Source organism: Equus caballus, chromosome 30 (assembly GCF_041296265.1).
Source record: "Equus caballus isolate H_3958 breed thoroughbred chromosome 30, TB-T2T, whole genome shotgun sequence".
NCBI lineage: Eukaryota > Metazoa > Chordata > Mammalia > Perissodactyla > Equidae > Equus > Equus caballus.
In genome coordinates this window covers 22396638-22414095 of record NC_091713.1, presented here as the reverse complement: position 1 = coordinate 22414095, position 17458 = coordinate 22396638, and the positions used below count along the sequence as shown (strand labels likewise).

Below are 17458 nucleotides of genomic sequence, written 5' to 3'. Positions count from 1 at the left end.
AGGCTGTGGGTGAGCCACACCAAGTGAAAACGGGAGGCTTGATAGCTTGTCCTTCAACAGACCTGTCCAAAATGACTATATAAAGTAAATACCGTAAATCACTGTTGTCAGGGCGCACACTCCACCTCCTCCCGCCCTCGCCCACAGCCGTCCTCATTTCCACACCCCCTCAACGGTTCGGGGAGAGCCCGTGGTCTAAGTAAACGAGAGGACTTCTGACTGTAATCCTAGCACGTCACTTTGTTGAAGGCAAACACGTGGTTCAGAGGGAACTTATAAATCTCTCCTCCCAGGCAAGATCGTGATGTTATCTGCTGGCAGCAGAAGGTTGCTCCGAGGGGAGCTTCAGAAGCTTCCGACGAGAGAGAAGATAGAGAGAGGGAGGGAGGGAGGGCGGGAGGGAGGAGCAGGCAGACAGATACAGAGAGACCCAGAGAAAGGCAGAGAGAGCGAAGAGCGAGAGCGCAAGTGGAGGGGCATGGGGAAAGGGATGGAGAACACAGTGTAACGGTCTAGGGAGCCATTTGGGAACAAACGGGCTGTCTGGCTGCAGACAGGAGAAAGCAGAAGAGGGTCTATTTCAGGGTGCCAAGTGCCTGCCTACCTACCCGAAGCGAGAAAGTCCAAGTGGGAGAGACAGGAGAGGGTGGGACTCCAAGGGAACCCCTTCGCATCCCCTTAGGAATAAAACCCCCCGGTCCGCGGTCTCCGGGGCTGCCGTTGCGGTCCGCAGGGGGTGAGAGCCACGGCGGCGGCAGCTGCTCGTCTGTTGCCGGGTTGGCGTTTGGAGCGCGAGAAGAAGGAGGAGCAGCAGCAGGAGGGAGCTGGAGGCTGGACGCGTTTGCGAGCGGCGGCGGCGGCAACGTGGAGTAACCGAGAGGCTCGGCGTGCGCCCGCCCGGGGGTAGGCCCCGGCGCGCCGCTCCGGGAGCAGGATCCTCGCCGCCTCGGCAGCCCTTGCGGCCGCTGCACGACCCGACCGAGTCCCCAGCGCCGTGCGAAGCGCACCCGCCTCCCGGCGGCGCGCCGGGCTCGCCCGCAGCGCGCGCGCACGCCAGCGCGCGCGCACACACACTCACACACACACACACACACACACACACACTCACACACGTGTGCGCTCCTCCGCTCCGGAGCTGCTGCTGCTGCTGCTGCGCTCAGCGCCGCAGTGGAAGGCAGGGCTGAACCGCTCCTTCTTTAAATATATAAATTACAGCCTGGGCCAGCCTCGGCGGCCCCCCTTCCAGCGCTCCCGGCGCCCCTCCCGTCAGTTCGCCAGCTGCCAGCCCCGGGACCTTTTCATCTCTTCCCTTTTGGCTGGAGGAGCCGAGTTCAGATCCGCCACTCCGCACCCGAAACTGACACACTGAACTCCGTTTCTTCCTCTTAAATTTATTTCTGCCTAATAGCCACTCGTCTCTTTTTTCCCCCCCATCTCGTCGCTCCAAGAAAACTTTTTCTTACTCCCCAAAGTTAGGGTTCCCCCTGGCCATCGTGTATTAATATTTCCCCTTTTGGAACGACTTGTATTTTCTTTTTAAAGGAATTCAAGCAAGATAGCTTTTCTATTGGACATTGACTCTCGACTGTTTGCAAAAGTTTCGCATTAAAAAAAAAAAAAACCTACCTGATCTGAACTTTGAGAGTTATTGGTTTCTTTTTTTCCTACTTTTTAAATTTTTTTTGTTTTTTTTTAACTTTTTCCACCTTTAAAAAAAAATGCACTACTGTGTGCTGAGCGCTTTTCTGCTCCTGCATTTGGTCGCGGTGGCGCTCAGCCTGTCTACCTGCAGCACGCTCGATATGGACCAGTTCATGCGCAAGAGGATCGAGGCCATCCGCGGGCAGATCCTGAGCAAGCTGAAGCTCACCAGCCCCCCAGAAGACTATCCCGAACCGGAGGAAGTCCCCCCGGAGGTGATTTCCATCTACAACAGCACCAGGGACTTGCTCCAGGAGAAGGCGAGCCGGAGGGCGGCCGCCTGCGAGCGCGAGAGGAGCGACGAGGAGTACTACGCCAAGGAGGTTTACAAAATAGACATGCCGCCCTTCTTCCCCTCGGAAAGTAAGTACTGTTTTTCGCTTCCACTCCCAGAGGTTTAAGCGCTGCGCGGAGCTCTCAAAAGCGCAACAACTTTAGGGATCGCCCTTCCCTCTCTGGGTCCCCGCTCGCTCTTTTCCCCTTCTGCTGTCCTTCGTCCCACCCACCCCCTTTCCAGTTCTCTGCTTGAGAAAGGTAGGCTTTAAAATCTTGACTTTCTACTTTATTTTCTCCATTTCTCCCTGCCCCCAACGCCTCAGTCCTTTCTAAGGCGTTATTCTCTTTGACTCTTCCCCGAAATTCTTTACCAGGCCACCAGCTAGGAGTCAGCCTCCTCTGTCAAACTGGAGGCGCTCCCTGGGGCAGAGTTAAACTGGGAAATCCTGGTAGGTTTGTTTTCTTTGCTCCGATTGGCGTGGAGCCCGGCGAACCGGTGCACGAAGGGTTAAAAAAAGTAGCTCAAAACTAGCCTCTCCGGAAGGCGCCCCTTTCCTGCCGACCTATCAGCTGGTTCCCCAAGCCTCCTCTATTGTCTGTAACTCCCCGAAAAATGTCAGCATCGCCAAGACAAAACCTGATTTGGAGACTCCTCGGGAAACCTACCCCAAAACCTCAACTCTTGAACCGATTGCCATAGCTAGGTGTTTACATTCCCCGAAGGCGAGGTCCTGTAACCAAGTCCCCTTTTGATTTCACCTGGAGGGGTGGAAAGAAAAACTTCTTTTCTGACTATATTTAAAAGGTGTTTCATCATGTTAATTTTATAATTCGCCCAAATCTGCCTTCTTAAGATAGCAGATCACTTTTCTGACGCGTTTGTCGTTTATCTTTCTCACCCTTGAGCCCCTTGCTCCCTGCCCTTTCATAGGCTTCCTGCAGTTACTTCGATGCATTCCTGAATCTCAGAGTAGAAGACAGCCGATTTTTTTTTTTTTTTTTTTTACTGACTTCTCTGAGGGCAGTGTCCTCAAAACCAGCTGGCATACAGTAGCAATGGGAGTGAAATGATTTATTGTGGAGTTCCTTGGGAGGAAGGGAAGAGGACAGTTAGATTAGAATTTTTCCCAAGTTCTTAAAAAAAGAAAAGAAGAAGCATCCAGTGATACCTGAGAGGGTTAAATACCAGGAAGAAGAAGAAAAAGAAAAAAAAAAAAATCCGCTTCGACATTTGCGTATTCCAAATCCCAAGTCGTAAACTTTTCATTGGCCGTCCATTTCTCTCCTCCCCTTTCCATGTCCTATATACTCACTGGCTGCCTTCACAAAGTCTCTGTGTCTTGCCTAAATAGATAATATGGCCATCTTGGTAATTTCATCCTAGAGGTTCTAATTGCAGGGTGGTGCTTTTCTTTTTTAATATTTATTTTTAGTTTGACAAGTCCTAGCTGTGTGACTTGCCATGTCTTGTACTTGATGGTCTCAGAATGTCAGCGGATGGATCTAACCCCTGTCTTCCTGGCAACCTTTCCTCTGCTGCAGCTTCTCCTGTGCTTGTTCAAGAGCAGAGCAGATGCAGGAGATCCTGGCAAGCAGGATGATTTTATTGTTGTAATTATGGCACCATCCACAACAGTGGTGATAAATCCGCTCCACCCTGCTTATTCCCCTCGGGAAGTAAAGCTTTCTACCTGGGGCGGAGCCAAGGAGATATTAGGCAAGAAAGTTCATTGTAATTAGTCCAAAACCATTGAGACCGAACAGAGGGTTGAGTCAGTTTGCTTTCTCTTCCACGTGCATCAGTTCTACTGGTGTTTGGGCAGACAGGCAAGTACAGAACCTGACCCAGTCATCGCTTCAATGTTTACCTGCAAAAGCTCTAATGAACAGCCAGCACTTTTATAACAGAGGAGGTCTGATCGCATCATTAGATAGGTGTGTGGAAAGAGCAAGAGCAAGTGGAGAGAGGATGTTCGTTCTTTGTTCTTTCAAACACACTTCAATCCAAAGAGCTGACATGACCCAACCCAGAATCATGGTATCACCAAATTAGAAAAGTTCTCAGGTTATTAGGATTTCAAAGGATGGCATCAAAGATCAGTGTGTAGATTCTCTTCTCCATCCTACCCCCAGCCACCAAATAAATTAAACGTCTGATAAGTTCAGTATGAAAAATATACTCCTTAAAAGCCTCCTTAAAGCCTGTATTCTCTGTATGAAAGTTTAGGAGCAGAAAGCCATATTAATAGCAGGTTTGATACTACTGTGCGAGGACTGTGCATAATTTTATAGAAAGTAGGTTAACTGATTTTCCAGCACTTTCTAGGTATACTGGAATATAGTGAACCCTTCCAAAAGAAAGGAAGAAAAGAAGAAATCACTCCACCGTATTTTTAAAGAGCAAACTGAAAGTACAGCATTGGCTTCTATACCAACTTTGCCTCTTTAAGATTTTTCCGCCTAATTTTTAACTGGGCCGGCACTGAAGTGGCTGTGAGGAGGGAGTGTGCCTGTCATTTCTTGCAGTGAATCGGCGAGGGTCATAAGCCCCAGAGATGAAGGCATGGGAAAGATCACTGGTTCATTTTTTACCACCAACTTATTAGCGTTCAGGGAGTGACTTCAGCTCAAATATTACAAATATGCTCTAATTATACTCAATGAGCTGTATATCATTACAGATTGCTGATAGCCCTTTGTGGGACATTTTATATAGTTCAGACTAAATATTTTTAGCAATGTTGAGACTTAAAAGTAAAAATATAAAAGATATTGTATATGCCCTCAGGCATATTTTGTCTTAAATATTATCCTTGGCCCAGGATACTATATAAATACAGTAAATATGAATAGAACTGGCCAGGTGCCAATCTCCTAGGATGAATTTTAGTCAAGAAGGTATTTATGGGATATAAATAATACTGTGTCAACATTTAAAGAAGGAGTCTGATTAGTTTTGAATTTATTCATATTGATCTTTTCATAGGCTGTTAGTTTAAGGCTCAATGTGTAGTTATGCTAAGGTTTACCGATCGTTTACCCAGTGGGAGTTAGTGGACGTCTAGTCCTTTGACAATCCATTTGAAGTTCAAGGCACATCTATTCAAAAGACTGTGCACAAGGCTTTAGAAATTTTCTAAAGGTGACTCCATTAACTAGAGTAAGGATCCAAATGATTGATGATTCAAATCTGTAGAGGCTTGGACAATCAAAAAAAGGAAGAGACAAACGTTTCATTTTCTTTCTTTCCTTTTCCTTTTTCATTGTAACAATTCAGGCACACGGTGTGGTTTTAATGTGGTGATTTTGCCCCCCTCCCCCACCCTCAGGGAACATTTGACCATGTCCAGAGACATTTTTCATTGTCAAGACTGGGAGTAAAGGGCTGCTCCTGGCATTTAGTGGGTGGAGGCCAAGGATGTTGCTGACCATCCTAGAATGCACAGGACAGATTTCCCCCATTCCCCTAACACATCAAAGAATTATCCAGCCCGAGAGTCAATAATGCCCATGTTAAGCAGCCCTGGTAATCCAGGTATTTGTTTGGGGTTACTTGAATTCTGCTAGTAGTACCTTTTTAAAAGTAGTAACCTAAAAATAAAATATCTTTATGATCAAAAGGACATTAAAATGAAAGCATTGACTAGAAAGAGAAACAAAAAGTTATCTTAATTAAATGGGAATATGAATTGGACCATTTTTTATGGCATATACTTTATTATGAAGATCTTGAAGCTCCTAACTTAGAGACATCAAAATTTCCCATTCATTTAACCTAAGTAATGGTGTTGCCCCACCCAGCAGTAACTTCAGTCAGCACCAACGTGATGTTAGTCAGAGCAGAGAAAAAAGAAATGAGGAATTACCTCGGGTGTTCCTTGCAAGGAAAATAAGCAATTCATGTTGATGGAGAGTAGAATCTTCAAGGTAGGCAACCGAAGACAGTAAATAATCATGTTGGTTTATTCTATCATGTTGAATTAGATAAACTAAGATATACAGCCTGAAACATCACAATAGGTTTCCTTTGTAATTGTTTCACGAGCATGTTAAACATTTAGTACCAAACAATCTCCTTTTCTATTTCCCCTGTAGTTTTCCAAGTGAAATCCTGGAATGTAGAGTGAATACCAATAGCACTATGGCTGGGGGGAATGCAACTGAGGATTCTGGTCATGGATATGTCTTTCTGTATACGAACTGCTGGACTCTTGACCAATTGCCCAATGAAGGAAAATATTAGCAACTGCTAGAACATAGTGATATTTTTGCTTTCTGTTCAGGGATTTTACTTTTTAAGATTCTCTGTGTGAGAAAAAGAGAAACAGAAAGAGAGAGAGAGAAGGAGAGAGAGAGATCAAAGGAAGGCAGACAGACTTGAACCTCTTGACTTCTACAATGACTGAGTTATTAATACACAACAGACCAAACTTTATTCCTGCATTTTTATTGCATCATTGCTTGTACTAACTCTAGTGCCTAATTGTGGTTACATTTCACTTAGGCCACATTCTCTTTCAGGATTTCCTCTTTTCTTTCTTTTTCTTTTCATAGACTAGGAAAAACCCTCGAAGAAATATACTGTTTATAACCGAAGCAGTTGGGCAGTCTTTGTTGCCAAGTGAGGCCAGCCAGCTTCAAGCCTCTCCTGAGGAGTCTCCATCCCATAGGGGCTGGGCTTTGCAAAGCTGGAGGAGCAGGTGGGAACCGCTTGACCTGGCAGAGGGACCTGGAGCCCTCTTTGTCTCCACAGCGACCCCTGGGGGCTCCTCCAGGAACTGCACTTTTGAATTAGGACGTGTCTCTGGTGAAAAGATGCTGATGTAACCTCGTCACGGCATCTTTCATATAAAGATATGAAAGAATGACAGATCATTTTTCCTAGAGAAAACTGAGATGTGAAAAAAGGGCTAATGACTCACTGCTGATCCCACATCAAATCTGGGTTAGAACTGAGGAGGTCACCAACTCCTAGGCCTTCGTCCAGAGATTACAACACACTTCAGGCTGCATTTTTAAAGATTGGGGAAAATAGAGTGGAGCAGCTTGGCCCTGGGAGAGATGTGCAGGCCGACCACCCACCACTGAGGGTTTGACTGTAGTCTGACTCCTCCCTCCCCTGGCACCACTGCCACCTGCTTTACAGGTTCAATAGTAAGGTGAGCAGCAAGCAAGGAGACTGCATGGAAGTGCTCTGGACCAGCCCTTTCAGCTATCCCCATGTAGCATTTCCGGTACTGAGGGATCCTGGAGAGAGAATTTGGTTTGGCCAGATGTTCTTGCTCTGCTCAGGCAGAAGGGTGTATTCCACTTTGCAGATTCTGAACAGCTTGATGAAATGTGCCTCTGGCCGAGATAAACAAATGTTTCCATTGTCATTTTGAAACCAGATGGTGTGCTTTTGTTTCTTAATATTCTTTAAACAAAGATGGTTTTTAACCTAGGGATTCAGCTTTCTCCAGGTATTTTAAATTTAATAACATGCTAGGGATTCTTCCTGGTGGGTTTGTTTAGACTGAAAAGCTTGCTTCCGTCATTTGTTTGGTAGAAATTCGCATCATGCCGCCACCAGAAGTGGATTTGGGGTGTTGTCCCTCTTTTTGTTTCTTCTCTAACCGCTATCTGAAAGTGGGTGTTGAAGTGCGCTGCACTGTGACCACCCCCTCACTTCCGGGGGTGGCTTGGGCATAAAACTCCCCTTGACCTCTTCCCCACAATGTCTGAATTGCCTTCCTGTTCTGCACTATGCTGGAATATCTGCATGTATGGAGGTTAACTTCACTTAACCAGGCCTCAGTTTCTTCACTTAGAAGGATGAAGAAGGACTGAGGAGGACGTCTGTAAAGAAGCACCTAGCTCTGCTTCTGGCACTTAGTAGGACTTCTTTGCATGGCAGCTATTAATCACTGAATCTCAAATCCTTAGTTTTCAGATGCACCATTATTTTATGTACCACTAAGACAGAAGTATTACTGACAACTGTAACGTGCCATTGCTTACAAGAGATATGAAAAAGAGATATTTTAGAGATATTAAAATTTGATTGAAAGTGATGCCCTGGGAGCCACTTCCACTAGCCTGAGGTGTCTTGGAACTTCCCTCTCATTCTCTTCTTTGTAAGTTTCACTCAATGGATCTATTTCCCTTGCTCCCTGGGATTATTCCTTCCGTGACCTTTGCCACTTAAGGGGCTGGGAACAGAGACTGGCAGGGCTGGTAAGCTACCATGTCTAGCACTGTCTATTCCTCGTATATGAAGGCCTTGAAGGTTTAGGCTTCTTAGGTAAGATTTCAGATTTCTTAGATAACAGCCAAGAGCTTTCAGGATCTGGCCCCTCCTCCTTGCTCGGCCCCACCCCTCTTTAAATACCTGCATGAAAACTACACTCCAGCTACATTATCCTCTTTGCCTTTACCCAAATGAGCCATTTATTTTCGTGCCTCTGGGCCTTTGTTTTTGCTATTTCTTCCACTGGGAGATCCATCTTTTAACTCCTTTAAACATCCTTCGAGTTTTACTCAGTTGCTGCCTCCTTTTGAAACCGTCTTTGATTTTCCTAGTCATATTTAATTAGCTCTTCCCCTGCCCTCTCACAATCCTGATATTCATCTCTAACTCGACTTCTGTTCTTTCGCTGTAGGTAAAATCTGGCTGTGTTCTGACCTGTCTTCTTCATTGGTTCGTAAACTGCCTCAGAACAGGAACTGACTCTGACTTATCTCTGTTCTTACAGAAACTGGCACATTGTATTTGCTCAATGAATGCTTCATAAATGAATGAGCATTTCCCTTTAGAGAATTAGATTGAACCACCGGAAGAAGGATGTATGAGTTCAAAGCATTAGGATCAGGAAATGTGGAGAGATGAAATCTACTCACCTTTGTTTTCAGGGAAAATGTGCCTGATGCATCACATCACTTTGCTAAAGGTGATAGAGGCTTCTCATAACCATACATTTCCTGTTTCCAGTTTCACAGATAATAATGAAAATGATGGTGATAATGATGATGATGAAAGCTAACTTTCATTGGGTACATACTGTGTGCCAAGCATAGTTTTAAATATTTTACACGTATATACTTATTTAATCCTTACGAGCAACCCTATAAGGTCCTTAGGAGTATTTTCCCTGTGACTTATGAGGACATGGACACAGCTATTTCTATCAGTGATGTCTTATTGGAAGTAAGGCTTTTAGTTACCACAAATCATAGAGACCAGGACATGAAGAGCATGACTTTTCTGGCCCTCTTGCAAAATGATGTAACATAACCGTGAGAGAGTGGTGGCTTTCCTTCTCCTACCGGAAATCACATTCATAGGCTCTGGATTTTTTCCCTAAAAAAGGAAATAGACCTGTGAAGACTTGCATACAACCCTGGGTCTTCTTTCTTGCCTCTCACACATTCAGCTCATTCAGCTTTTGTCTCTGCACTTGGTTGACATAAAAATTGCGATTTATCAAGTCTCTTGGTCTTGGTCTTTAACTGCAACCATTTTCTCCCCAAAAGTTTTGGTAAATTTGATTGATAGGGCATTCATCTTATCTCTTTCAGAGAATTCATTTATTTGGGAAGGCAGGATAGTGTCATACAATGAGCATGGACTTTGGAGCCAGACCGACCCAATAAGTAAAAGAAGGAGCATAAATAGCAGGGAATTGCACAGTAGGAAGCTCAGAGGCTGAAAAGGGGAGGTAGCATCAAAGACAAGGAGTCCTACTCCAGGCCTGTGGCAGTTGTTATAATGTGGTTTTGTTCAGTTGGCAACTTGGCTGTCTCAGTGCAATTTAGTAAAACTGCCTCATTGACATTTAAGTTGCTTCCTGCTGAATTCAGATCTGCCCTTAGTGGCTTTTTGGCCAGGTTGAAACCCCTTCACTTAACCTGACCTCAGTTTCTTCACTTGTAAAGATAAAGAAGGTATTACCTTCTCCCTGGGGTTGTAAAGGATGGACAATGGCATGTACAAAGAAACACCCAGTGCAGCTGCTTCAGGCTGCTTAGTAAGCCAGCTTTGCACGGCAGCTATTCATTCACTGAGCCTCATCGAATGTCAAACCCCATTAATTTTAAGATGCACCATTATTTTATGTGCCACTAAGAGAGAAGTATCATTGCCAATTAATTATAACATACCATTGACTATAGGAGAGAACAGGGATTTTAGAGGTATTAAAATATGAAAAATAGGTGAAATCCCGTAAATGTTTGTGGAATGAAAGAGTAGCAGCAGTCCATGTGCGCAGAGCACAGAGTGCTATACTAGAAGCACATAGAAAATAAAACTAAGTGTAGGTGTGATATCTGCCCTCAGAAAACTTTCCTTTGTAGTAAACTTTAAGAGTCGCCAACTCATAATATCCTCCTCTGGAATCAAGAGCACGAGGCCCACGTATGTGTTCCTCCCAGCCAGCATGTCTTCCTATGCATGCTCAGTGTATTAATTTCCAGTTCTGATTTTTTTGACATCTCAAAATGTTTCCAGTTGTTTCGAAGGGTATATCAATTTTTAGGGAGAAATGTTTAAATTATTTTAACAGATCTCTCTGAATAGGCATATGAGTCACATAGCACTCACCTCTTTATCTTTCTGGGCCATAAAGTCTGAAATCCAACAAAAGACGGAGGGAATGTTGTTCCTAAAAGGCTAACATGCAGAGGGGGCTTCTGTGTAATGTGTTTCTGGGCCTGGTTTGGCTCCTCCTCGCAGGTCCCCTGTCTCTCATCACCTCCCCTGGTGAGAGTCTCTGCTGAGAAAGAAGCCAGGACATTTGGAGTCAAGGCTTAGCCGGGTCAGGCAGCTGCAGTTGGACTCCGGTAGACCTCATTCCACCTCCATAAGCCAGCACCAGCCACAGAAGTTTCTTAGCTGTCAGGTGATTCATTTAAAAAAGGACATTAGCAACGAAATGACATTAGGGAGTAGAAGTCGCAAGAAGATGGATGAGAGGAGAGGAGAGGGTGGTTAGGAGTCACTGCAAAGAGGCTAGGAAGAAATGAAAACGTGGGAGGTGATATCAGAAAGGAAAGGCCACATGTGGCCTTGGGTCGTTGTTAACAGAGCAAGATGTTCTGTGCGTGAGGTAGCATCCTGGCTTTCCCCGGGGCAACCGAGTAAATCCACTTCAGGGATGAGAGAAACCAGTGCTGTCCAAGAGGAGTTGAGTTTACTGGGTTCAGCATCTGTTAGAAGGAAGGAAAGCCTCATGGTGCTGAGAAAGCTATCTTTGTGGACCAGGACCATCCTTTCATCCTCTCAAATGAGCACTTGGATTTGTTGCTGCCTGATAAGTCAGAAATGTGGGGCTTAGGTGTTCCTTCCACCACAACGACTTGAAGAACTTCAGGCAAATGGAAAACGCTTTCTGGATGTTGGGAAGCCCAGACATCTGAAAGTAGTTCAAATGCATTTCTAACTTCCCCGGCCAGCTGTTTGCTCTCACATGAGCGTGTTCCACATGTCTCTGTTCGCGGACACAGTGTCACTCTTCCTCCGGGCCTTCCTAGCTGCCTACACATTGATAATGATGAAGCAGGCTAGCCCTGAAGAAGAGACATTGTGTTTCTGAAAGAAGAGTCATGGAGTAGCTATTTGAAAATAAGACTGCTTTTTTGGAGATGTTTGTTTCTGGAAATACTGTAGCATCTTTCCAGTCTCATGAAAGCAAAAGAAAAATGTTGTGACTTAGACCTTGGCTCTGTTCGCTTGGCTTTTCCTATGTGACCCACACTACACTGACAAATACCACATCTGTCTTGACAGGCTAGTTCGTAAGTAACGACTCATTCATAACTTCAGGCTGCTGTAAGAATCGTTATTTGTAACTGCATCTTGTGAACGAGAAGGCACAGTTTGGCTTTGAGGAAGATACTGAAATGACCACAAGTCCACTGGTCTTTGCAAACCTATGAGGAAGCACTATCTAAAGAGAATACAGTCATTTTTTTAATGCATTTGAAGAGCACTAAAATATTTATTGTTGCCAAAACAGAAATGGGAATTTTCTAGGAAATATGACTTAATTTTTTAATTTTTGGATTCATTTCAGTGTGGGTAATTTGATGTTTCTTAGACCAAAGTCATCAGGGATTATTCTCTCTATACCATACATAGCAGTAAATTTTCCATTCCTTCTATTTGGAGACTTTATTCTTATTTTGTCATTTATTTCCCTATCCTTTGACTTAATCTCATTGTCACTTCTGCTTCGATGTGTTAATGACAGTACCATTGAAGTTGTTTCTACTTGCTTTGTAATAAACTCTTATAATTAAGTTGCTAAATTAAGACCAAAAAAGGTAGATGACTTATTCCGATTCTGCTTTAGAAGGAGAAAAAAAAATCACAGACTCAGGACATTTCTTTGCAGAAGATGGATGATTTGGTAAAGGAACTGTCCCCTTGGAGGTCTGTCAGGGGTTTCCGTGGGGAAACGTTTCCACATGCAAGCTCATACCTTGGCATTTGGGGCTCTGGAAGTTCAGGAGAGGGAAACAGGGAGGCGGGTACCAGACTCCTGGCTTTTACCCTGAAGTAGCCAGGCAGAACCCAAGCTAAATTATGGATTTCACCTCTGGTTCTGAAGCAGCAGTTCCTGTCCTTAAATATGTCTGTTAAAAATCATGTTGATTTGAATAGTGATTTAGCATTCATCTGTACCTCCTCATAGTGTTAAGCCTTAGGTTGTTGGATGTTAATGGAAGTTACTGGTCAGATCTGTGAACTAAGTCCTGAACAGCCACTGTTTCACCTACTAACTCATACTTTTCTCCTCCAAGAAATGAGGTGACTAGGGTACTAGTTTGTCTTGGAGAGAGCTATCTTTCAGAAGAATTCCACTGTCGGAAAATATCACCATCAATAACGAAACTATGAGTACAGAGTCATGTCTTATTTCATTAATTCTTTGGCACTAGTGCATGGATCCTAGAAAGAGGGTCTTGAGCCAAGCTGACCCCAAGTCATTATACATTTGGGATCAGCAGTTTGCCCTTTCGCAGTAACATTTGTGGGAATTATTTAAGTAGAGTAGAAAAATTCATAGCATAGTGTCGGGGGGAAATGATAGCACCCGCTTATGGCATTGTACCATCACGAGAGAGATGTCCGTGTGGCGGTCTTGGGAGGAATTGAGGCAGGGGCTAATTTGACACAAAGTTTGCCTGAGCATTTTTAATAACGTTTAATCCTGCTTAAGATATCAATGCAGGAAGAATGGCTTTATCTTTATCTCTCTTATAGACACTTTAACACTACACAAAACCACTACTTACTCAGAACAAACAGCTCTTATGAGGGGATAATTTTTTCTTGATCCACCTGATTGGGTTGTTTTCAGGTCAAATGAGATTTTGGAAAAGGCCTTTCTAACCTATAAGTCACAAAGGTCTACACCAGTGGTTCTCGAATTTTCCCGTGCAAAAGAATCACCTGCAGTGCTTATTATAAACGCAAATTTCCAAACCTCTGTCCCCTACCCTCCATCCAGATTATTTATCAGTAGTTTTAAGGTCGGCTCCAGAATCCTGCACCTTGACAAGAAGGCCAGCTGATTCTCAGGCAGGTAGTTCAAAAATACTCTGGAAACACTGCGTATTTTTTGTTTTGCTGGTTTATTTCTTAGCTGTGTCATCACAGGCAAAAATGAAGCCCAACACTTTTATGGTTAACTTCATCTTCTTTTAGTTATTTTAATTTAAATGCAAAATTTTAATTTCGGGACTGTTTCTATCTTGTGACTTCTATGAGCCATGGTCTCCCATTATCAATTAGTGAGTGTCCAAGTACTTCTAAAAACTTTATTTCTCTAAGACTGTTAATGTCTCAGATTTTTCATAGGATTTCACATTTTACAAAGCATTTCTCATTTACCCAAAGCCTCATTGCTCTGAAAAAGTGTATCCGTACCACAGTGCCACATCAATCATATAGATTGCTGAAAATTGTTTTTTTGAAAACTAAGAATTGCTTTCTTTGGCCTAAATAATCACTATTAGCATCACTTATATCTCCATCCAATTCATGGTCCTAATTTCTGAGGCACCAGAGCGCCCTGTTGACCCTGCTTAAAGACAAGCAATTAAATAAAAAACAAACAAACAAAAACAACCAAAAAAGAAAAAAAAAGGAAAGAAAAGATTTTCATACTGCAGCTGTACAGCAGAGTGAAAGTAAGCCAATGGTGCATACTTGAGACCTGCTTGTTGGAAATTGCAAATAAAACTAGTAACCTTGCCTTGTCCCCACCCAGAGCTCCTTCGACCTGGGTGACCTGGGGCAATCTCAGGGATCAGGATTCAATTAATAGAATTGTCCCTCTTCTGCATCACAACATCCACTGGCCTGAAGAAGGTGCTGTTTCCCAGGAAAAGGAGTTAAATCCCCCCAAGAAACGCAGAGGACCATAGTTTGAAGAAAAAGTGTTGCTCACCAAGGGACTTATGCTCTGCCTTTCTCGGATTATACGCTTTGAGATTTTTATTTAAGATAACTTTCAGCATCTCCTTTTAGAGGTCAGATGTGAATGAGAAGAATTTGTTTGACTTGCTAATCTTGTGACAAACAGTTTATCCCCAGTGTAGCTTCCTGTCTTTGCTGACTGGTTATTTGAGGGCATTTTCTCCCTGTAAGACTGTGAAGAAGGCTCTAAAAATAAACAACATGGTTGCTTATTGGTGAGAACATATGTGAGCAGATGTCAGCTGGTAACAGCATATGGTGGCAACATGATAGCACCATGTTGCAGAAACCTGAGTGGTGGGCCTTCATCTTTCATGCAGGCCATTCAGAGTCCCGCAGCATCTCAGTTAAAAAGGGTTTTGACTAGAGGGTGTAATCCACACAAGGGTGAAAATATATCACTGGGATCTTGTTAGTGGGCTGGATGTTGGAGACGGTAAGTTACAGGGGATGGGAAAAGTCTTATCTATTTGAAAATTGAGAGATAAAAGGCACAAATCTGGCAAAAAAAAAAAAAAAAAAAAAAAGAGGGAAAGAGAGGAATCCACAAGGCCTTTGTCTTTTGTCAAAAGAAATTTACAAGTCAGGTCTGAATAGTGGCAATGCTACTTCTAAAAGACAGGCTTTGGGTGAATGGAAGGTGTGTGGATTTTAAATCTGTGTAAGGAGCTAGGGGAGAAGTATATTCCTGCCAGGCACACAAGGCAATCAGAGCTTCATCTATCAAATAAATTAGATCACTAATAATGTTACATCCCTTGATCACCGTTTATTTGTCAGTCTCTTTGAAATATGTCATCTCATTTCAATCTTCTAAAAACCCTCACGGGTGGCATTATGTCTACTTCATCTTATAGAAACAGAGGCTTGGGAAAATCAAGGGATTTGTCCAAAGATTCACGGGAAACCTCTGACAGAGCAGGGCTTTCAACCTACATCTTCTCGCGCAAAAATCCTATATTTATTATTGACTCCACCACAGATAGGATAGCCTTTGAATGCTCAGCAATGTTTTCTCTTCAACTGGAGGTATTTTGAGGGGTATTTTCTTTTATAAGACTATAGTGGGCAATATACCAGATCTGGTTGCTGTGAATTTCAAGAAAGAGAAGTTCAAAATTTCAGGATGTAATAACCATCACGGAAGACATGTTTAATCCATTCCAAGGAGCCCTAGATTTTAAAACTGTAGCTAAGCAGCCCCAAACCAAGATCCATTTGTATTTTTGACTCATTGGAGAAGGACTTTTCATGGGCGGGTTAGAAATGATGACAGGTGGTTTTAAGAAAACTGAAATCTAGGCCAACCAAATGAAAAACAGAGTTTTATGCTTAATAGGTAGGCTGTCTTTTGTCAAAGGAGGTCAAGGCCTTTCTTATTCATCTTTATTATAAGTAAAGGTATTTATTTTACCATTTCAGTATATAAATTGTACATTGTTATTTTAACACTGGAGCGTGTTAAAGGGAAAACTGAATTCAGGAGCCTGACCGCTGGTTAAGGGATGCCAAAAGATCTGGGACTAGAATCCAGAAACCCCTGTAGATGCTTAGTGTCTAATCTTCTGGCCCTGAGTAGCAGGGACCTTGTATTTCTGGGGGAATGATAAGTACATTCAGCGAGTCCCTCTCCTACTTTGAGTCTTTGTATAGCTCTGTGCAAGGCATCTCCTCAGTAAAATAGCTAATGACTGTGCTTTTTAAAACTCCTAGCTGTCTGCCCAGTTGTTACAACACCTTCTGGCTCAGTGGGCAGCTTGTGCTCCAGACAGTCCCAGGTGCTCTGTGGGTACCTTGGTGAGTACACTTGTCTGCTTTATACCTCATTTGACATAGTGATAGCAAGCCCATCTTGAGTGTTTGTCTCCTGTGGGGAACTTGTCAGAGGCAAAATAGAATTCTGAAATGCAGCTTTGGAGCTGAACCATCACAAAGGTGCCCCCAATATTTTAGTCAGTGTATATGAGAAAAAAACCTATGAATAGCTTTGAAGTAATATGATGACTTGATAGCAATATGTGAAAGAGTGGATTGTGGGTGTATGAGATATGTGTTCCAGGGGTTCCAAATAGATTTGAAACATTGATCACCTGACCCTAATGGAAGACACTTTCTGGAGGGTTGAACAGAGTGGCCAGAATGTCCAGGGTCCTTTTTGTGTATCATATTTGTATCTGTTCTTATTCCTGACACTTAAAAGTCGCTCAATTAATGTTTCTTTACTGAACTGAAGGGGAGGAAGGAGATTTTCTCTCCTTTGACATTCTAGAGGGAGGCCTGAGGAAGAGTTATGCTGAAGCCATTGTTTGTGACCTTCATATTGTCATTCCTGGGTTGCATGAGAAAATGGACTTCCATGGGTCAAGCCTTCTGCTGACTGGACCTGGCAGCTTGCCACTTGCTCCTGACCCTCCAAACAAGTACAGACTCCTCAGAGCCAGTGCCATGAGTTAGTCTGGGGGACACCAAAGCCAGAGGTCTCACCCTTTTCTGATTTGGAACATTAATCAATTCAACCAGGTTTTATTGAGCGCCTACTGCATGATGGGCAATGAGACCACAGCAAAGATGTCTCAGATGATCCTGGCACTCAGGAACTCAGTGGCCCAAGTTGTCTCTGATCCATTCTCAGGAAGAGAGGAAATGGACTCACAATCCTGGCGTGGGTTCACTCTGCATTTTTGAGGCCCTGAGAAGATTTGGATTATTTTGATTCTAAGTGGGTGGAGGTCCTGGATAGGAACAAAATAAATGTTTTTATTACCCTGGTAGATGTCTGATTCACTGGTATATCCTAGTCTGCCATTTATCATGCTTAACCTTGCTTGTTAGGAATAAAAGAATAAAATAGTTTATTTACAGTGGCCTAAGCTAGGGTTTCCTCAAAAAGAACTGATCTATTGAGAATATGCATTTTTTTCAGTACAGAAAGCCTCACAGTGGCTAGAAGCTGCCATGTGAATGAAAAGAGGGAAAGGTTTGAATAAAAAGAGTGAAAGGCTTGATCCATGTTTTTAA

General features: G+C 43.4%; 1 protein-coding gene across 3 annotated transcripts in view; it reads left to right on the top strand.

Annotated features, from left to right (window-relative positions):
• Window positions 1-303: 303 nt before the first annotated feature.
• Window positions 304-17458, top strand: part of TGFB2 (transforming growth factor beta 2) — an 84645-nt gene continuing 67490 nt past the window's right edge. The window contains exons 1-2 of one of the 3 annotated variants that reach the window (XM_003364564.5): window positions 446-2064; window positions 16154-16237. In XM_003364564.5, coding sequence (XP_003364612.1) covers window positions 1719-2064; window positions 16154-16237 — 430 coding nt within the window. In that variant the 5' untranslated portion in view covers window positions 446-1718. Of the gene's footprint in view, window positions 2065-16153; window positions 16238-17458 lie in introns of all 3 variants that reach the window. The other 2 variants (XM_005608026.4, XM_001489351.6) reach the window with 2 other exon arrangements.